The following is a 23,597-nucleotide window of genomic DNA, read 5'->3' as shown; positions in this document are numbered from 1 at the left end:
TTTGTTCTTCCAGTAGCATTTCAACAGATTTTTCCAAAAACAATTTTAGTGACTTGGAAATTGGGTCACATTCTGGGCATAGTTCCTGTAAAAGTTAAAATATTTCAGAACCTGCTCAAAAAATAAAAAAAAAAATCACTTCTTATTTTCATTGCATATTATGACATATTATATAGTATCTGCATGAGGTGAGTAAATTGATAACAATAAAGTTATTCTAATTAGTCAGTGTATAATCCTGTTCTCTATTAAGAACTAAGCTTATATTATTTACTGCACATGTTTGATCTTACAGAGTCTTCTTCTTTTGCTGCCAGTGATGAAATACAATCTGCTGCAGACTACTTCTCAGTCTGGTCTTTTGGTGAACAAAATGCAAGGTAAAATGCTGTACAACTTCATAATTGACAATTGTACTGTACACCTCTCTGTGTAACAGGTATGGTTGCTGTTACATTTACATACAAATAGAACTTTCTCTGCACAACAAATGTGTGGTTGGATCTTCCATATATGTTAATGTAGCTGGGTTAATTATGTGCTAACCCTATAAGCCACTGGGCTAGGCTGTTCTAATAGTGCCTTGCACAGCAAGAGCACTTTGGAACATTCCCTGCCTGAAATTGAAGCTCAGAGCTAGATGCTCTTGTGGTGGAGAGTGGGAGTTGGAGGAGTGTGCACACTTCCTCATCAGAATATGAAGCCAAAATTGACTTAACAAGCACTTCCAGTTAAGTCTTCTGATAATGACAGCAACATATGTGATTATCCATGAGTCCTGTACCTGTATCATGAGAGGAATCATTTCAGGTTAGTGGTGAGATGGACATCTATGGAGTTTGTTATTTCACAAGGTACTGAGTTCTGAGCTACAAAGTCATTTAAAACAACAAGTGGCAAACCATTTTCAGTGGGACCTCTTGTAAAATCGTATTTGATGGGTGTTGCAGATTATTTATTTCCAAGGAAGTTGAAGATGATTGAGAGAGTTGTCTTTCAAAGTGAATACTGTCTTGTGGAATCCTGGATTACTTTGTGACAGGATTTTCTATTTTTGAAACCGTTTGTGAATCAATGGAAAACATGGATGTTCTCCAGGATACACACCATTCTGTAGCTACAGAAACTGTACCACAAGTGGACAGGTTTCACTTGGGTGTTATCTCTTGTGTAAAAAGTAAATTCTAAAGCAAATCCAGGATATGTGTGTTGACTTTTCGTTGCTTCATTCATCAAGTGATATTATATGCTGAAACAGTAGAACTCCCCTATGTAAAGAAAGTTGTGGCAAAGTGTAAAAATTTTGTGTGGTCTCAAAATGTAAATCAGCACCAGTTCACAGGATCCTCTGCATACATTCCATTCTTTTTATCTGTTGTTTCACAGTGTAACATGCTGCAGTTTACTGAACTACACTGTATAGTTGCTTTTGACAGTCAGTAGCTGAACTTGATACATTTACTTCAGTAAGCAACAAGAAAATGAATATATCCTAAGCTGACATATACTTCCAGGTATGCAGAGTTGCATAACTGTAGAAGAAAATTGGTGCCTGGGCATTGAGATTTTGGTTGGCAGTACCATGTGTACAAAGTTGAAAGATACACTTACCTCTATTCACAGAACTGTATTATTATTAAGATTAAACCAAAGCTATAGGAGCCATGGGCTTCTTTTTAACTTTCATACTAAGTGAACAACCCTACTTCTAGCTGTTATTTACCATCGTTTGGAGGACAAAAATGTCCTTCATGTGACTGAAAGTATGTTCAGCTTTCTACAGTTTTCAGAAACTATTTATGACTGTTTAATTCAACTAAAGACCAGTCTTATTAATATGAGTTAGATACAAAACAGACTCTTTTTTTTCTCATCCTCTAGTTGAATTAAAGTTAGTAGGCTGTAGATGTATGATCTTGACTCTCCCTTTTGTTAGTTCATATTTACTTAAGCCTGATTTAAAATGAGTGTTCAAATCATACTTACCCCTTCAGTTTCTTGATATAAAAGTTGTGAGTCTGAAGTCACTAAACAGTTTCTTGTGTTGTGCTATATTATACTACTTCGCTTTTTCAGTTTGCACTAATACAAATCACACAGTATGACCACAGTTTCCTTCTAGCTACAGTTACAAGGATTGCTTTTGTTTTAGTGAAGTACCGTATTTACTCGAATCTAAGCCGCACTTTTTTTCTGGTTTTTGTAATCCAAAAAACCGCCTGCGGCTTATAATCGAGTGCAAAGCAAGCGGAAGTTCTGAAAAATGTTGGTGGGTGTTGCCACAACTAACTTACGCCGTCGAATATATCTAGCGCTACACAGGCATGCTTTGTAGGCACAAAGATAAATACTGGCACCAAATCCTCTGCGTCAGTAAATAAATTAAAAAAAAAAAGGTGGAAGACGAGCTTTTTTTTCTCCACCCCGAGTTTTGACCACTGCATTTTCATACATTATCCAACAAAGTAAATACAAATTCTGTATTGTTCATCTTCGAATGTAGCAGCATTTCAATGTACTACAAAAATCCGACTGGAAAGACTGTTTGGGATGTTTCTGAATTTTTTCCTACCTGTTAGAAGGGATGGTTGCTAATAGGAACTTCTATGAATTGTGAATCACATGCAGTATTTTCTTCATCATAAGAATAATACGAATATAAACATTTTCATGTTTGCTGCTATCTCATTTAAATCCTGTCTGCCTAATAAACTATGAAACTAGAGTGAGACAACAGCAAACGCGGAAGAATATACATATCATGTCATGTTTATATTCATATTATTCTTATGCCTAATAGTGATACAGTCAGAAATGAAGCACAGCAATTGACTAGATTTTTAAATCTAAGATGACTCTAATTTCTGTGCAGAATGTAATGTACTAAAGAGGCGCCTGCAAAGATTTTCAAATGGAGAAAAATTTTCGCTAAACTCTCGTTCAGAACATCTCCTATCATACGCAGTGTATTATTTGGTTCTTGTTGATCATTATCAAAGAAAGCAGCAGTGTAAGTAACAACAAATAGCAGTCTCTTGCTATTGTTTCGCTAATGAGACAATTCCTCTCTCTTTTTTTTTAATTGTAAGCAGCGGTAGTGCGCACAAAAGCAAGCCATGCCGCGAGAGGCGACAAGCCGTAAACACGCACTATCAGAATGCAACAAATTTTTTTTCCTTGATTTTGAGTCTCATTTTTCAGGTGCGGCTTAGATTCGAGTGCGTCTTAGATTCGAGTAAATACGGTATACATTTTGGTGCCTCACTGGAAGCATTCAGGGCAGCAGATTTTTTTCAGAATCTTTACTTTTTATGACAATTGAAAATTTATTCCAGACTGAGATTTAAACATATCTCCTGCTTATTGCAAACAGTTGTCTTAACCTACTAGACAATTTGAGCACACCGGGTGGGATGGATTCAAATTTGCAGTGTCATTTACTACTTGCAAACATTATTACCAGAGATTTTTCTAAGGGGTATGTGCAAATAGAATCACTGTGGAAATGGCACGCACCTGCAGCCACGGTGAGAGTCTCATTATGCCCATGGGTATGTGTGTTTTGGTGTCTGTGTGGTTTTGTGTGGGAATGTGTGTACATTTTCTAGAGAAATAGCAAGAGCTTGAAAGCTAGTGTGAATACTGTTTTCTGGTGCACATTCCATATCAAATCACCCAATAAAAAATAAATTTTGCATCCACCTCCTTAGATTTTCATGAAATTTGGCTCAAATGGTTCTAATACCATCCTGACAACACCTGCAAATTTTTTTTTGCTGTATCTCTTATAGTTTTTTTTTTATAAATTTTTAAAGTTGTTATGTTTTGCATTTTCCAAACCTTCGGAAATGGTAAATTTAATTTGTATTCAAAACTTTAAAATTACTTATCTTAAAAACTCTTTTAGATAACATCATGAATGTTTGCAGCAAGTTTATTTATTATACATATTTGAAGATAAAAATGATACTATTAAAATATAGTAATATTTTCTATGAAAAAAATATATGTATTCTCTCTCTCTCTTTAACGAATGTTTTGTTTTATAAGAATTGCAATATCTAGAGTCTCAGACCTGATAGAATGCTCAAATTTGTTTTAATTTACTCTTAAACATATAGGCTACTTGATAAAACAAAAATAATGATGGCTTTTTAACATGTTTATTAATTATAGTAGATTACATTAGAATTATGTACAAAGATGGTGTACTTACGACACTTATGTATAACCAAACTGATTGCTTGAAACATTGAATTTTTTGAGTAATTTTGTCTTTTTAATAAACATTAATGCTGATTCAAACTGTTTTTACACTTCATCCAAGAACTTTCAGTTCTTTTGATACAGTCTTTTTTGAAGTAATACATTCTTCCAGTGTCGCTTGATTGAGGTGCGTCTACTACACAGACTATGTGCTCCAAAGGCACTATGCAAGAATCTTCTCTTTCAGGCCAATAAAATGATGCAGCTGGTCCTGAAGGATGTAGAAATAGAATTTCTGCATCTTCTTCATCATTGAATATTGTTTTTAGCAGTCCAAAGTACCAGTTACCATCATAATTTGCAGCCACATAGCTATTTATGGATGGTTCAACACAAACCCAATCAGAAGAAGAATGCAAGGAAAAGACTAAGGAGGGTTTTACACTATTTGTAGTCCTTCTAATTTCAAGGTTGCTTGTTGGAAGTTGTTTGAAGTTATGAAAACTTCTTGTTCCAGGAATGGTTCGGGTTGCTGAAAAATGTTTTTTTAGTTTTAACCATAGCAAATCAGCTTCTTTTTTGTCAATAAAGTGAAAATGAATGTTTTCAATATTTTTTCACAAAACTTGTACACATCGATTGCTGCCATTATTTGTTCTTCGTCTGAAAGCTATAGACTGGCTTTCCTTAAAATTCTTTTAATAGTTCCTCCTAGACCATCACAAATTGACTTCCCATGACTTGTTGCAAAAAAAGAGTGTTGGGCCTTCAAATTAAAGTCTCTTAAGTGTTCAGTCAAATTTTTAAAACTGTTTCTATTTTTGTACTGCCCAGCACAACCATCTGTAAAGTAGTGAACTGAGTCAATGTTAGTATGATGTAATGGCAGCCACTTTGTAATTTCTTTTTGTACAAAGTTAACAAAACCAGTGTCATGTTCTTGGTCATCACTAATAAAACAGTGGTTGGAAACAAAAACATTGTTTTCCTCATTTCTTAGAAAAACTCCAACTGGGTGTAGAGTACAACCACCTCTATTCCAGTGGTAACTTTGGATCTCATTTTGTATAACAAAGGAATAATTTTCACTGAAATCCATCACAATAATTGTTGTTTTGGGTGGTGGGTCTTCTTTCAATCTTTTAAAGGCTGCTGATTGGGATTTTGCTATAAACGAGTGCGGGGTGAGCTTTTCCAATGACCTAACCAATAAAGAAATGTAGTCTTCAACACTGATAGACTGTTTGATCATTTCTGCCCTGTCTGTGTTAACCCACTGACTGATTACAATTTCTTCTTCTAAATCGTAATCTTCACTTAGTTTTTCAGTTAAGTACTCAGTGCAGTATTTGCAGGACAGCTGTCGCAATGATGTAGCATGCAGTTTTGGTTTTCCGTGTTGCACAGAAGCATCTTAATTAGGTCTTTATAAGATTCTTCAATTTTCACAGTATCCAGTAATAGTTTAACATTCTGGTGGATACTGCATACACATACAGTGTGTGTGTCTGCAGCACCAGCAAGGATACACTATTTAGGTCTCAAGAAACAAAATTTTGAAAATCCTACTTCTACCTCGGGATTCTCCCATTTGAAAGAATAATAGAGGTCTCTCAAGTTACACAAAATGAGTCTTTTTTGCATGTACACATTTTTTTGAACACTTACTTTGTCTTTTGTTCCAGGTAGCACTCTGGAACTTTCATCCTTTTCATAAAAATCTGTTACAAGTCTTACTGTATTTTCAGAAAGATTTTTACCTTTTTTTGGACCAGGAGTTTCCAAAATACCCTTTTCAGATTTTAGCTTTCTAGCTTGTCGCACCATGTACTCACTTACATTAAATTCTTTCATCACTTTATTTCGACTCCAAGAATCTGGAGCTAAGGTCAGAATCTGGATTTTTCTAGACCTCCCAACAGATGAAATCTTCTCTTTCATAAGAGAAATCATTACATCAAAATCCTTTGCTTTTTCAACCACACTTGTATCTTCTTCGTCATCATCAGAACTTGGTGCATCATATTTTAATGCTTTTGAAACTGCCTTTTTTGCAGTCTTTTCAATACTGCTAACCTTCCTTTTAAAATAAGACCCTTTACTTTGTTCTGACAAGCCATGAAGCTTTATCAGTGTTAAACCTAAATTATCAAGAGCAATGTTTGTTTGTACGAGAGATTCATTTCTGGATTCCAATGATTCTAATTCAACCATGACTTCATCATCTGTTTCACTTTCATTGACTTCAACTCTTAATTTTTCCTCACAAAAGTTACGGCATGTTGAGCAAAGCTTTTGTCCAGGTTTTATGCTAATATTTTTTGTCAGTAATTGTTTAGAAAGATCCAAGCCTACACTTCTCAACGATTTTTTGATGGGCTTTTTGTGTTTTGTTAGTGGGTCTACACATGTTGTTTGATACTTTTCAAAAACATTTAAAAAGTAGTAGCTGTGGTGTGAACATATGTTCTTAAATTCACACAGATTAATTCCAGATTGTAAGTGGATCAAATCTTTTTCTTCCTCACTCAATTCAGATACCGGTTGTAACTTTTTTGAAGGTGTATAGGTTGTTTGGAAACAGTCAGATTTTTTAAATAACCCTACACTACAGGTTTGAATATTTGACATACTGATTTCACTTTTGGTCTGATTACTGTTCTGGTTACTTTAATAGGATATTGGAAAAGAATCTCTGTAAACTAAGTAACAGTACTTACTGAAAGTTCGAATAAACTTAATAAAATACTATCCAAGCACTATTTAACACTAATAATTTTTTACTTCAAAACACAGGAGTAAGAAAACAAAATCCAAGCGTACATTGTTACTCCAAGAAGACAAAAACTTATTTTTGGTGTCTAAGTCACTTGGTACTTTTTATTTTTAAAATATAATTAATATTATTTTAAAAATTAGATAACTATTAAACAGGTTAAAAAGCCAACATAATTTTTCTTTTATATAATAGCCTATACAATTAAGAGTATTTTAAAACAAATTTGAGCTTTCTATCAGGTCAGAGACTCTAGATATTGCAGTTTTTGTAAAACTAAACATCCGTTAGCTAAAAAAATAAAAAACTTGTAAATTTTTTTCATTTGGAAGATTTTAATATATCTTTATGGTATTTTTTTTAGCATTTATTATAATACACAAACTTATTCCAAAATTTCATACTGATATCTTGAGTATTCTTTAATATACAAATTTTTTTAGTTGTGAGGACACGTTTAAGTTACGATTTCCTACTGCTGAAACAACGCCAAATCTAAAAACTTTAAAAATTTATAAAAAAAGCTATAAGAGATAGAGCAAAAAAATTTTACAAGTGCTTTCAGGATGATAAAAGAAGTAATTGTACCAAGTTTCATCAAAATCTGACATGGTTGGTGTCAAGGCCTGGGTGACTTGACATGGAATGACCCTGCATATTTCTTTGTGCCACACATCAGCCAGCTATGTGAGTGGCTGCCTGTCCTTTATTTTATGGACTACTCAATCCAGGAATTTCCATTGTTGTTAAATATGAAATTCAGAAATATGTTAAGAGGAACAAGAACCCAGACTGCTTTTAAATTAATGCAGACACAAGACCTGTATTTATTTTATTTATTTATCAACAAAACAACAGAAGATGATTTTACATACAAGACTGTGTCGGTACATACCATTTATAGAAGCCATCTCACATTGGTTTATATCTTTGGACTGGTAGTTGTCACATTCCTGCTTGGTGTGAAGGGGTACTTTGTTCCTTGGTTCTTAGGGCCCATGTCATCTCAACCCTGAAAGTTTGTTAGCTGTTGTTACATGGCCAGCCATACCATCAAGTATAGATGACAGGGAATTTGTTATATTTTCAGTAATTCAAAGATCATCATTCATAGTTGCAGACATTAAAAAAAGTGGTTTTTCTGATCTCATACATATGGAAATGTGTGCTATGTGACCAGGTCATATTTGTTATTAGTAGAGACTATCTATACATCCATTCTCATTGGCAGCTTAGCAGTCATTGAGTCAGTATATGAAGCTCTGAGTAGTGATTATGAGCCAGCTGGTATATAATGCGCCTCATCTTTCAGATTAGTTTTCTTGTTTGATGGGCGGGGTTAAAGTAGGTAGTTTATGTGGTTGTAGTATGGTTCAAAACACAAATGGAATGAAACATAAAGACTGTGTGGAAATGGAATAGTTTGAGGAAGGGTACAGTCTCGGAATGTGTGGTTGGGTTGGTGCTTAAAAAAAACAAACTTGAAAAATGATAGGGAGCACAGAGTCTTTGTGAGAAACCACTTTGATTCTGTGTGCAGCGGTTGTGTGAAAAATGACTTGCTCTCATTGTCTGTGAGACCCAAAAGGCTGTAGGTTATGAGCCCCAAGTTGATGCATGTTTATTGACTTCTGAGACCATGTTAAACAGAAGTCACAATCTCAGTTTGAAGTTATCATCAGAAGTGTTATTAAATGCTGGGATCAGTCACACCTAGAGAATGTATATTGGTTCAGCAGATTAGATTTGATATGATTTTCATTCCATAAATCCATAGTGAGGAGGTCCTCAAAACGTAGAACATATCATGAATCAAGAAGAATGTAAAGTAAAACAAATACATCAGTTGAATTATAGGGAAGACATTCATTAAACAATGGAAACTCCTGGTAGGAATATCAACAATGTAGGAAAAGAGAGATTGCTGCTTACTGTAAATAAGACACATCAAATTGCAGACAGGCACAAGTAAAAGACACTTACATGAAGCTTTCGGCCACAGCCTTCATCAGTGAAAAACCACACACACACACACACACACACACACACACACACACACACACACACACACACACACACACACTTCACGCACTCAAGCAAGCACACCTCATGCACACATGAGCACCAGCTCCAGCATCTTGGGCTTCAGTCATCACAGAATGCTCATGAACTTCATTGATATGGGCTAGGTGTTATAGTGTGGGCAAGCTTTACGCATAATGGCTGAACACCACTGCTAGGTACCATTACAGCACAGCAGTATTGGAGGAAGTTTATTCTGGGTTATGTCTATCTGTTTAGGGGTATGGTAAGTCCTGATTTTCTGTTTATGGGTGAAAATGCTGACCCACATAGGACTGCTGAGGTCTCAGAAACACTGGAAAGTGTAGATATTGAACACAAGGAATGGCCTGCATGCTCTCAACCTTAAACCCAATAGAGCATGCTTGGTGTGCTATTGGCTGACATGTTGCTCAATGAACTGTGCAACAATTGCTTACTGCCTTGAGAGAGGAGTGGACAAATATCCCCTCCAAGGACTCCTCAGCAGTTTCATAGCCAGCATGAATAACAGGTGCAAAATGTGCATTTCTGCCCAAGGAGGGCATTTTCCTCACTGAGAGTCTGATACCAACCTTTATGTTGGGTGTCTAACCTAAGTCAAACATCAGCATTATTTATGTCTGTTATCTTACTTTCCCAAGTGGTAAAATCTCCACAGTTTTTCGTTGTATCCAGTTGGTGCATTAGTTTGTACCATTTTTCTACATCTTTAATAAACACAACTGATACACATAACAGAGACTTTAGTCATCAATAACATAGTCTCCTTCATTATTTACAACAGTCTGTCAATGCTAGAATAACTTTTCGATTGTACAACAGTAGAAATCAAGTGGTTTTGAAGCAAAGAACTTGCCAAGCCATGTTTGGAGCACATTTTCATCTAGAATAGAAATTCCTTGAAGGTTGCTCAACAGAGAGCAGAAAAGGTGAAAATCTGATGGTGCAAGATCAGATGAATAAGATGGGTGAGGAATGACTTCCCTACCCAACTCCTGTATAGTGTTTTTTGAGAGGATGTTGTAACATGACACCTATATTTTATTCAAAATAATACTCATGACAGCATTGTATGTGGAATGTGACTGAACTTTGACCATATTCTTACGATGCTGATAAAATGTACTTCATCATTAGTAAAATAATAAATAATTATTGTCAATGACATAATTTAATATTTTGTAAAAAATTATATCTCAGACAATACCCAAGCAAAAAGATAATGAAAATCTCAATCTTTTGTTATCTGTTATTTTTGTGGAAAAATCCTTCTTCTTGTTCAAATTTTGTACTGATAGGATGTAACTGATGTCTCGTTACACAGAGGTCAGTAAAAAACTGTACTAAAGTATCTATTGATGTGCAGTGCAGTTTGTTGGTAAACAGTGAATATTAATGTATCACAAAACATTGAGAAATATTTTCGAATGTTAATGCATATAGTGAAGGTGAGAAAAGATTTAATATAAAACATTTATTATGAGTAAAATACAGCCTGAAGCAGAATCGATAAGTGATTGTCTTATGTTAGCTGCCATCTTAGTGAAATATTGCAGTGGCAGTTTTAAATTGATTTTCTATACAGACTTAAATGTTGTTAGTTATAATTGCAATAATAATTGTGTACTAGTGGCCAAGGACCCACTCTGAGCTGATAAATACCAGTTAGACACTGAACATGTCAAACGTCTATGAATGCAAACAGCATCTTGCATGATATAAATTCTTATCTGCTTATGCATGAAGTTTGGTAATTTTGTAACAACTGTTATGAAATATTTTGACAGGAAAATACATCAGTGTTGTGTACATGTGGTACTGTGTGACAAAACTGTTCATTTTGTTTTAAGAAAAGCATTGCCACCTCAAGATAACAGTAGTGATAATTTCGATAAACGATCTTGCAACTAGCAAAGAGTCTTTTAAACAGCAGCACTGAAATTACTAAAAATCATTACTCTTCTTTAGTTTAGATTACTTATCATACATTTACCTTGTTTGTTGGTTATAAATGATTACTTTTGTGAATGATCTTAGTGACATTTGCACTGTTTGACAGACAACATAGGTAGATGTTCCCAGGTGGAGATTTCTTTAACAAAAAAGGTTTATTGGCCAGGAAAAGCAGTGATTAAATAAAACCTCATGTTACATTAATAATAAGTAACTAGTTTTAATGTAATCTGGCTGAAATTGTACAACACAACTCATGCAGTTACACCACATGCCACAATGTTATTGTGGAGTAGCATCACTTCACACAGTCTTCCTGGTTTTTGTTCTCGGATTGCACCTGGAAGGCACCTTAGTTGTTGATAATAAATGTCGGCAGTGATGGTTACATCTTGGGGAAGCAATTTGTGGTAAACCACATCATCACTGTTCCACCTGATGCGTAACATTATCTTTTGTGGAAACACGCAGGTCTTTGTACAGGGAGTTGCTGCTGTGTTTGGGCTCAACCATTCGTTTCTTTTGCTTATGTTAGCATAAAGACATCATTTCTTGTCACTATTAATGATACAAAACAGGAATGACCAGTGCATCTTCATGTTTTCTCAGTGTAAAGATAGTTCCATAAAGTTACGGGCTTGCAGCCACATAAATTCAGCTTCTTCTTCTTCTAAAACTTTGGCTGAATACTGTCCAGCCATTTAGAGTGAGCTGAGGTGACTAATGCTCCTGCACTTGCTCCGTCCTTTTAAACCTGAGGACCAAATCACTTTGTATGTGGCCAAAGATAATTATCAATATCTTTGGCTGCATACACAATGGTTTGGTCCTCGGGTTTAAAAGGTCGTAGCAAGTGCTGAAGTGTTAAGTCACCTTGGCTCATTCTGAAGTTGGATGGACAGTATTCAGCCGAAATATTAGAAGAAGAAGATGAATTTATGCAGCTGCAGACCCAAAACCTTATGGAATAAGAATTGTCAGTGTTGTTCATGAGCCAGTTGGTGGCAAACAAGCAGAGATGCACATGTGTGACCACCTCCTGCTTTCTGTGATTTTGGCTTAGGGCATGCATTACCCATACTCCTGTTTTTCGAACCTTCCCCATGGTAAAATGATCACAATTCATCACATTTGCCAGTTCTTGAGTACATTGATGTGGGTAATTGTGGGTTGATGTGTTTAAATGATCTTCATCAAACTCTGCAAATGTCTTCCTGAACATGAAGAGTCACTAATGTGAAAACAATCATCCTTAAAATGAGAAAACCATTTTCTTACATGTTCTGTCCAGTGGCATTATCCCCATACACAGCACAAATGTTTCTGGCTGCCTCTGCTGCTGTCGCCTCTCTATTGAACTTAAACAGAAGATTATATCAGAAATATTTTGACTTGGCACTCCATTTTACAGCATGCACAGCTCCATCCACTATCTCTAAATGAGAAAATGACAAATAGCAACTGGAATACCAACATGCAAAACAAAAACACTACGAAACTTTGCACCACTCTAATAAATATACCATCCCACCTCTGTTATGTATATACTGTGTTTCATGTCATCCATCATTGCCTACAACCATTCCTGTCCAAAACGTCTCTCTTCCTTAGCAATCATCAAGCAATGCATAATACTAGTGGTGTAATATTCATCCACAAAATCTCATTTTATTGGTTCATGAATGTTGTTTATTAGGCAGCGAAGCTTATCAAGCTGGATTAACAAAAAGATTGAACAAATTCAAAGAAGAGTTGTACAGTTTGTTGGTTTTGCTTAGTCAGAAAGTGAACTTCACAGAAATGGTAAGCGCTTCCCAGTGAAGAAACTGCAGAAAAAATTATGCTCTTCTTCAAAGACTTAGTCTTCTATTTTTCTCAGATGTTTTAAGATGAATAAAGAAACATTTTATTTTCTGTTAAATAAATCTCATGTAATGATCATGATGGCAAAATTACACACATTTGGCCTCTCATGAGAATAGCTCTTCTGTCTCAAACAATGGAAACACCATGTAGGAATGTCAACAATGTAGGCAAAGACAGATTGCTGCTTACTGTAAAGAAGAAAAGTCAAGCAGCAGACAGGCGCGATTAAAAGACACTCACATACAGCTTTCGGCCACAGCCTTCACACACACACACACACACACACACACACACACACACCTCAAACACACATGACTGCCAACTCCAGCATCTTGTGCCAGACTTTTTTCTCAGTCATTTATGAAAGCTGTTCCTGTCTAACAACATTAAACGGAATATAAAGGGGGTGAAATAGCTACATATTGTCTCTGCTATACACAATATGGTAGCATATGGAGTACAAATATACTCATTGAGATAGATATTATAAGCTACGCATAGAAGCTAGTTAAAGCGTTTCTGATCATGGTCATATTGTGTTGTGATTGGCACATCTACTTTTGAAGGCCTGGAACATCAACTTCTGAAACAGTCATATGGAAAACTGCAAGCTTTGAAGCCTATCTCTGTATGCACAAAACAAATCCATTTCTGGCCATATATGTTTACAGCATACAAGAAGCTGGTGCCCTCTTTTTTGGTGTAAAGCTTCTAATTGTGTAAACTATGGGTATGGTTGCACTTACAGAGCTTTTAATGTTTGCTGTAGGCATTAAGTAGCACTTCTATAGAAATAAAAATGGCAAATGACAATCTTTCTCAGTTAATTAGCTATTTTCATGTTTTATGGAGCAAATTTCCAAACTCTAGTTATCGTGGAACCTTTCAATTGATTTATGGGAGTAATATTATTTCTTAGTGATTATATGGTAACACACTGATCATTCCCATGTATAGTTTGCATTTATATTAGAATTATACTTAACCTCTTGTTTTAAACTAACATAAACAGTCATGCACGCACACTGTTTTATTTCTGGCTAAATTTACAATTCAATTGGGAATTCTTATGATTTTCAGTGAAATACTGAATGATGTTAAAAATAAACCTAATGAGGGACATCCTGAAGTTTTAAACTATGGAGTCCGGAACAGTCCCAACTACAGATTTGTGTGGAATAGCTATCTTCTGAGTAAAGTAGAGAAGTCTCTGCATCCAGATTGGATCCTTTATGTAACACACGGCTTTGTGGGGCAGTCAAATATAAGCATCTTTGGAAGATCTGTGTACATCACTCTTATAGCTCGAAGATCAAACAGATATGCAGGCACAAGGTTTCTTAAGAGAGGAGCTAATTTTCAAGTGAGTATGAACCTACACAAATAAAAGAAGTTTAGTATCAATTTATATGTTGTTAAATTGGAGAATGTTTTTAACTTCTCTTTACTCTAGCAATGGTATTGTTTTTTATTATAAAATAGAGCAGGTCAGGAATACTAGAGGTGAAACATTTTACAAAATATGCCTTTTTTTCTTTGTAGGGTGATGTAGCCAATGAAGTTGAAACAGAGCAGATTGTTCATGATTCAGGACTGTCCTCCCTGATTTTGGGCCATTTTAGTGCCTTTGTTCAACTTCGTGGTTCCATTCCTGCGCAGTGGAGTCAGGACATTAGCAAAATAGTTCCTAAGCCTGCCATCAGCTTTGACTTGAGTGATCCTTTTGCTGAAACAGCAGGTACAGTACATAAATAATCTGTTCTTCCAGGTATTGCGCAAAATGTTTGATGTGAGGGCTTACAGAGAATAATGGTATGAACTTTCCCACAGGTTCTTTGATAGATTCTGGTCTGTATGTTGCATATTTGAAGAAAGTAAAATTTTGTCTATAATATCCATTAGTGTTCATAGCATTTACTTACATTATAGTGTCTACTTGATTTTACATACCATAAAATTAAGTCACTGCAGGATGAGCAGATGAGGGCTCTGAAACAGTGCTTGAAGAAATCTGAGGGGTCTAAAGGCCTTGATGGGAAATATTGTCTGTTATGTATTTAAGAAGTGACAAGCCTTGTAAGATGCTGTATAAGGAAAAAAAAAATTGCCTCGCAGCTACCAAATATGATTTTATTGCATAGCAGTTTTGGAGCATTGTATCTTTGTCTTACATGTAAATGATTCATTTCGGGCTGTGCAAGTATTGTAAAAACACCATGTCTGAAAATTGTACCATCAGCATGTGGTGGTCCACCTCACCTGGCCCAAATTTCCTGTACCAAGGGCAACCCAAAGAAGAGGGTACTGTATCATGTGGCTTTGGAAGCCCTGAACTGGGACTGTAATGGGCTTACTGTCTATTCCAGAGTCAACCATGGCATGCAAAAGCTATGCTTGAACAATTCGTTGCGTACGTGCTGTCCATGGTTTGGCTGGTCCCAAAACTACTCAGTATGTCTTGGCCTTGCTTGGCCCTTCTTGGAATTACTGAGTACAGCATGACATTTCATTTAGCTGTGGGATGTGACACTGTTTCTTTCAGCATTTGGTGCAATATTTTTTAGACGGCATGAATTTTTTCAGTTCGGCAGACTCATGTCAGGATGGTTTAATTTTGATATTTGCTCATGGTATAAAAGAAGTTCCAAGGTCCTGTTGCTGTTTGCACAAAAAGAGAACTAAAAGATGAATTATTTTATGTTAAAAATGTCCTGCAGTCCTATGTTGTTTTCCTTCAGTGTGATTTCCCATATCTCCATAATGAGATGATACAATGTTTCGATCAATGTAAGTGCATGAAAGGCTTTTTTCAATTGTGTAACTAAATAACTCATGATTACAGCAACCTGAGTGATGAAAATCCATAAAATCATTTACATCTCTTTGTATGTTGACAGTTTGTACCAGGTATAAATTTTATTGTCTTCAGCACACCAAAAATAATTTAATAATATTGAATTTTTTTGTGATCTGTGTAGCTGAGTATGAAACATGCTATTTCACATTCCTTGTGTAACTGCATTGCCATTTAATGTGGCACATTCATGATTTTGTCCTCTTCTCACTCTGAAAGCATGGTGTGGAAATGGTGGAAGTCTGCACTAAGGTGACAGGAATCCACTTGTGTGTGAGAGTTCCAGACACATACGGAATTCTTAGCCATCCCTAATGTACTTACTTTGCCAGCAGATCCTCAAGTGCATTCTGTGGACAATTAGCCTATCTCTGTTGATCAGTGGAATCCAGATTTTCCTTTGGTGTAAAGAACTCCACCAGGAGAATCAGGAGGACTAGCCACAATTTGCCTGTTCTGTAAGAGCAGATAAACTTTCAGGAGGAACTGCAGTGCCCTTATCATGATGCATGAGCGATTAAGAGCAGCGCTGTCAGTTTCACCCTCTACCACCTTTCATACCAAATAAGCATACTCTTCTGTTTTGCAATGCAGTTCATTACTCACTACTTCCTGCTACAACATTTCTCCTAACAGGAGCCGAGGCCCCCACTGATCTCTATTGGTTTGGAACTTGTCCAATGCTGAGAGAAGGTCCAGTGATTCTCCTGTAATCTGGGTTGGTACTGTAATTAGTTGTCTATGTACCCAGTAAGTCATCGTCTGATATAGCACAGCTGTAAGTTCCTCTGATTCAAACAGCAAGTCTAGGTGATGCAGTAATGAGACTAAGTGCAAGAATAATTTCCACAACATCCCATAATTCAATTTGTAATGAGAACCTGTCATTACGTGACACTTAACATACTGTTGCCAGCAACACCCCCAGTACTCTGCTAAAAATTTCTGCACTGGGTAATTCCCACAGTATTTTCCTGTAATGTCCCATTATAGTTTTGTTTCAGCTGTGAGGTGCTGGCTGAACCAGTGGGTTTGCTGTAGATTGGATAAAGTCACAGGTGTAAACCACTTCTTAAAGTTATCAATTAACTATTTGTGATACTTAGCTGACTTCCCCCTCCCCCCTCCAATCACCCTCCAAATTTCAGTCATCTAGGAATGGCACTAAGAGGTTATGCTTGCCATGAACGGAATGGCCTATCATTTTTCATCAGACTTCCTGCTTCATCGTTCATTGCACCCCCTCAGTAGGCACTAAACAGACAGACAGTGCAACAGCACTGGGGTTTGCCCAATGCTCATGTTCCCTATACTCCAGTTGAACCTGTGGATCCATTAGCAAGTTCATGCAGTTTGTTAACTATCCATGGATTAGTTCTACCCATTCAGGCTGCTGCCTGGTGAGCAGTCTCACCTGCCAGACTGCTCTCAAAAACTGCTGACACTTTTGTCATGCTCGGCCTGTTGTATGGTGACAAATGCTTTGTGTTGGTGGCCCTGCACTGAGTTCATGGACCTGCCTGTCTATCACCACAACACATTCCCTCAATCTCTTCTCTACTCCTGAAATAAAAGTTGCACAACTAGTTTGCAAACTATTGGTTTATTGCAGTTGACAAGCAGAGTTTTGATTAACTATCATGACAGGGGTTCACAGTCATGTAAAACATTTTAAAAAAATGATATTCACCATTGACTGCTGAAACCATTTATTTTTCTCAATTACAGTTTTGGCTGAAGGTTATAATCAAGCGGCATACTGCAAACCACTGTGCTTCAGCAGATGCCGAACTTTAAAAATCCTCTGACGTGTACACATGTCATTGTCATTTCTGAACCTTATAACAGTGTTAATAGCATTAACACAAATCCAATAAACCACTGTCCTTGTGCATTATTTACATGTCAACATTGTTATAAGGCTCAGATATGTCAATGATGTGTACATGTCAGAGAATTTTTTAATTTTTGACATGGGCTGAAGCACAGTCATTTACAGTCTACCTTTTGATAATGACCTTATGGCCAAAATTGCAATTTTGAAAATAAATACTTATACACTCAATGTCAAATATGATGTCATATAAAGAGCAAAATATTTTTCTAACTGAGTGGTCTTGGAAGTGGAAACAGTTTCTACTGACTTAATCTGATTTGAAAGTTAGCTTACTTTTCCGCATTCTCCCAGACTTTCTTCAGAACATCCTCTGTATGCTTGTTCAGAGTGAACAAGGTCATCTCCTATACATCTCATGTGATGTTAACAGTTTTTACTTCAGTCTCTACTTCTATGCTGAAATTTTGAAATTTACAGTTTGTTTCATCAGCGACCATTTCTGAATGACTTTTTATGTCTTAAGACCTTAAATTTGAACCAGCCTGCATAATTAAATTTAAATATTGAGGCTCCTTTCTTATATTAGTTTTGATATCCAGCAAAGCTGTTCACAGAGGTTCAGAAACAATGATTGACATTTCTCCTCGGGTTTGATACCGTCAGTGCCACTGACATTGGCAGAATGGGCATCAGCGCTGTCAATGTGCGTAGCATCTCTAAATGGCAGAGACCCTCAAGTCTCAAAGCCTCGGCCACTGAATGCATGATGGCTCTCACTGTTGATGATGCCTCATCAGCACTGACAGCTGCTCCATCCCCCTGTTGTGCCACTTTGGTCCGTCCCATGCAGTGGGGAAAAAAAAAAAAAAAAAAAAAAAAAAAATGCTGGGACTCAACATGAACCTCTGTCAAAGTGTCTTTTGTCATACTCTGGGATAATTAGCTCTTACTGAAATGACTCATTTGCTCTCACTGCTATCTCCTGCCACTCCACTGAATGTAGCCTCAAACCCAATATCTGTTGCTCATGTTTACAGATAGGAAGGTTTGTCTTCTTTAAATAACCACAGAGACTGAAAATGCCTGCCTTATCTGTTTTATGTTGTAGCTGAATTTTTCAGCCAAGTTCAGTGTGGGATGCAGAAAACCAGTTTCCTATACCCTGGTATCTGACTGGCCTTTCTGACTCAACAGGAAGGACCATGTAACTGCTCTTCAAATGAGTCCTATCACAATCGCCTCGATTGTAGTGGTTCACGTCACCTAGCCCCCATTTAGTCTAACAAGCCCAAAGAAGGTAATGCCATGCCATGTGGCTTTGGAAGCATTTGACTCAGTCCTACTTACAGGCATGAATAAAGCAATTTCTTTGAACATTAATTAATAAAAGCTTATCGTAAGGATGTAGGTGTACAGGTAGCACTGTACCACACTCATAAAATAGTAACAGCCCAAATTTCACTCATTGTCACAAGCAAATTAATCATCGAAAACATACCTATGCCACTGTTAATTGGAACGTGATGATCCAGATACATACAAGAAAGAACATGAAGGAAGACATTTTTGCCTGATGGCCAATCTCAAAATTCTAAAGCTTCATCCTTTTAACCAACATAAATGCAAGGGTCATCTAGCTCTTTTTAAATTTTTTTTATTGCTGGACAGCATTTCAACGTTGCATATGTACACTACTTGCACAGCGCTCTACAAACTGTTTGCATCGAAAATGGAGCCACAATGCTCTGAAACTGATAAGCACAATAAACATATTTGGTAGGTGCCTGCTCAAAATTTTCCCTTATACAAGGAAGATCATGCTGCAGGCCTAGTGCATTCCATCACAAAGTAGAAAAATTCCAAGACTATAAGAAGTGTGTTCAAGTAGTAGTGCTACATTGAAAAAATCATTTAAAAATTGAGCAGAATAACAAACATCAGGGGAAAAGACCAGTATCAGCCCTAATATGCTGAAGTTTGAACTGTTGGCAGCCATCAAAAGACAGTAACCTTCAATATAAATCTTAATTCTATGATTGTACTAGATCTTTGATCTTTAATTAAGATAACTTTGGAGACATTTAAATCTATTACCATTTTATGTTTAATAGTGCATTTGCAGTCTGTTGTGAAGCAAACGATATCTGAAAAGGGATCCAAAGTCTGTAAAAAATGTTAGGTGACTTAATTTATTCTTTATTTGGCTATAATTATTGTGTAACAAGCTATGTGTCTCATGTAGTCACCTGATTTCTGCTTCCATAGTCATTTTCAAATGATTGAAACATATCAGTAACATTGTTGACATATCTTGAGTTTACCCATGTCTCATGCACCATCTGGTATGGACAGACCTTGAGATAATATATTTTAAGTATTTCATCTACTTAGGTGTTTACACCAATTGTCAGTGTATCAAACTTGATTGCCTTCATGTACTTTTCACCTATTTAGCATTTTGATTGTATTTTGATGTTTCAAATAGTTAGTATTTTCATCTTGAAGTTCCTCCTACTTTTAGAGATGACCATATCCAGGGAACAGAAGGAAATGAACAAACCTGAAATAATTTTTGATTTTTTTGATGATGATAGTTCAAATGTTCCTAGTGAGAATGAAGATCTGAATGACTGTGTGAATGAATGTTTTTATGATTCTGAGGGTGATTCCAGAGGCAGTGACATCATTAGACCTTTAAAGAAATGTAAAGCAGCAGTGTTTTCAAATGGTTCCAACAATTACGATGGAGTTGATTCTGTTCTTGTGAATGATTCATTTTATTATAACATTAACCATTTCATGATGGCACCTCAGCCTCTCTCGAGCACTGTGCACAAATGAGACTCAGACATTGCCGCAAATATGTTAAAAATGTGCTCATCAAGTCCAAATTTGATTTGCATTTGTACACAAATGTAGCTGCTGTCTGTAATTTGACATGCGCATAATAATTAGAGCCAAATAAAGAAAAATTGTGTTGCTGTATTCTTTACGATACATTGAAACTGTGAATCAGTTCTAGATTCAAAGGTCACTTATGGTATACCTTTCTGGGGTTTGTCAAGCAGGAAATATTTACCATGCCAAAAACAGTTATCGGTATAAAACACCTGCATTGTTAGCTGCCTCATGTGGAAGATAAGCTTAGTTGTGTGTCAGAATTTTTGCTGTCGTTTTAGAATGGTAAACTGGCTCCAAAAATTTTACATGTAATGTAGAAGGTATCATAAAAGAGCAAACTGCAAAATGAATATCTTTCACATATTTACATATATAAGCCAACTTCAGGTATTTCCTTTGTGTAGGAGTGAGATTACATGTGTCAGATAAATTCACTTCAAAAATCTAGATTTAAGCACAATGTTTGTGGTGTTTTCCCATTATCTTTCTCTGATTTGATCAAAACTCATATTCTCATCCTGATGTGAATGGCATTCAATAAGTAATGCAACACTTTTTTTCCTTGGCCAATTTGAATTGAAAAAATACAGAATTTGTTGTGCAACATCATAGAATATTCCTGCTTTAGCCCCTATAGTTTCATGATGTTCTGATGGGTGGAGATGCTATATGGAGACTTCTAAGAAGCATTTGTAACAGATGCGCTCCAAACAGAGAAGTGTCATTGAGTTTCTTTTGGTGGAAAACCAGAGCCTTGTAGATACTAATAGGTGCTTGCAGAATGACTTCAGAGACCTGGCAGTGAACCAAAGTTTGGTGATTCTAGGCACAGCATCTGACATCATTGCAAAAAGGTCAGGCAAACATGTCCTGTCTCCCATGTGCTAGCCGGCTGCACACAGCTGTGACTCATGTAATTTTGGAATGGGCAGGCACACTCATTTGAGATGATCAGAGGATCACAGTCAAACACCTTGCTGCTCAACTAGTTGTCTCTGTTGACAGTGCTGACACACTCGTCCACCAGTTGGTGTACTCAAAGGAGTTGCTCCATGTGTTCTTTGCTGCCTGACAGAAGACCATAAAGAGCAAAGAAGGACCATCCATGTGGAGATTCTTGCATGTTATGAGGCTAATTGTGACCATTTTTCATCAAATATCATCACAGGTGATGAAACAAGGGTTCATCACTTTGAACTGGAGACAAAATGGCAATATCTGTAGCGGCACCACCCCATCTCTCCTCCGAAGTAGTAGTTCAAAGCCATGCCGTCAGTCAGTAGAATCATGGTGATGGTCTTCTGGGACACTTTATTCTGTTTGATGTTCCCCCTCATGGTGCAACGATCAACTCTGAAGTGTACTGTGCTGCCATCATGAACCTGAAGAAATGACATCACCATGTTTGTTACCATAAAATTCGAAACACACTTCATGTCCATTACAACGCAAGGTCTCACACAAGTCTGTGTACCCAAGAGGAGCTCACAAAACTTCATTGGACTATTCTTCCTCATCCCCCATACATCCCAGATCTCGCACCTTGCAACTTCCGTCTTTTCAGCCCAATGAAGAATAAAATCCACATGAAGGAGTACGTGAGTGACGGGGAGGTTATTGATGCAGGAAGACATTGGCTCTGATGTCGACCAGTATAGTAGTACCATACAGGTATACAGGCCCTGCCAGTAAGGTGGCATAAGGTCATCACATTGAACAGAGAGTATTTGGAAAATAGGGTTTTGCAGCCAAAAGTATGGGGAATAATATGCTGTATTGGAATCCTGGATAAAATCAGCCTGGCTTAAGAAAAAAAGTGTTGCACCTATTGAACACCCCTCGAATATTCTGTATTTTTATGTGGTGAATGCTGTAAACAGTACAACCCATACTATATAATAATATCAATGTTTGTCTTGTATCCAAATTTAGGCAGCAATATTGTTATTCAGACAATCATTCCTCCTAATTTCAATGTATATCTTCTTACATAAAGGTACATTTTTGAGCATTTTTGGAAGTTTATAAATGCTGTGTGTAAATGCTTCAAATGTTTCAAGGCTTGTTTCTCTGACAGATAACAGAGAGTACAAATATCACATGAAGGTGAGGAATACCAATCATATTAAAAAGAGAGAGGGAGGGGTAGGAGGGAGGGGTAGGAGGGAGGGAGGGAGGGGGAGAGGAAGAGTGGGAGGGGGAGAGGAAGAGGAAGAGGGAGCGAGAACTGTGGAGTGCCCCACGGTCCTGTATTAGGCCCTTTGTTGTTCCTGGTATATATAAACGATTTGCCAAACCCTCTGAGGGCCGCAGATACAGTGATGTTTGCTGATGACACAAGCAATTTTATAAAAGAATGTGCTGAGGATAAGCTACAGCAGAATGTCTTTAAGACAATAAATGAGGTAGGAAAATGGGGATAATAGTTTGACTATGAATAAGGAACAGTACAGTATCGATGAATTTCAGTAATATTACAAGTCAAGTTAGAAGCAGCATAAAAACTAAGTTAGGGGAATCAGTCTGTTGCACAAGCACCACACACAAAATTTCTGGGCATATGGGTGTATGAGCGCTTGAGATGGGAAAAGCATCTAGAAGTTTTCAATAAAAAAGCCAAGTAAATTCTATTATGTGCTAATAATACTTTGGGACTGTTATAGCATTGAATCATTGTTGTATGCCTATTATGCTTATATAAACTGCTTGCTTAGACATGGTGTGATCTTCTAAAGAAATACAGTTATGGCAATACAGCCTTTCAGACTTCAAAAAAGGGTCATTTGGATAATAAAAGGATTCCCCATAGGCAGTTATGCAGGAAAATATTTAAAGAATTTAAGATAATGATACTTTCTAGCTTAAATGTTTATGAATGAGTGTGCTTTCTGGGAACTCACCATGAATTTTCAATGTTAAACAGTCAGGTTCATAACTACAAAATAAGAAAGAGAGATGATTTTTGTAGAAACATCCAGAGAAAAGCCGTTCACCAAAAAAGTGTACATTATAAACCCAAAATACTTCTCAGTACATTGCCTGCTACAATAAAGAAAATTAAAGAACTTCATAAAATCAAAATAGAGCTAAAACAAAATTTAATAACACACAGCTTTTATATGACTGAAATATACCAGAAA

The 23,597-nt window shown here is 36.6% G+C and overlaps 1 protein-coding gene across 3 annotated transcripts in view; it reads left to right on the top strand.

The window, feature by feature from the left end:
* LOC126092008 (polyphosphoinositide phosphatase) overlaps positions 1 to 23,597 on the top strand; it is a 178,695-nt gene that overhangs the window by 47,903 nt on the left and 107,195 nt on the right. For all 3 annotated transcript variants that reach the window (XM_049907387.1, XM_049907386.1, XM_049907385.1), the window contains 3 exons: positions 296 to 380; positions 13,946 to 14,228; positions 14,408 to 14,603. In XM_049907387.1, coding sequence (XP_049763344.1) covers positions 296 to 380; positions 13,946 to 14,228; positions 14,408 to 14,603 — 564 coding nt within the window. The remainder of the gene's footprint in view (positions 1 to 295; positions 381 to 13,945; positions 14,229 to 14,407; positions 14,604 to 23,597) is intronic.

Source organism: Schistocerca cancellata, chromosome 7, assembly GCF_023864275.1.
Source record: "Schistocerca cancellata isolate TAMUIC-IGC-003103 chromosome 7, iqSchCanc2.1, whole genome shotgun sequence".
NCBI classification, from domain to species: domain Eukaryota; kingdom Metazoa; phylum Arthropoda; class Insecta; order Orthoptera; family Acrididae; genus Schistocerca; species Schistocerca cancellata.
This window is presented reverse-complemented; position numbering and strand designations above follow the sequence as displayed.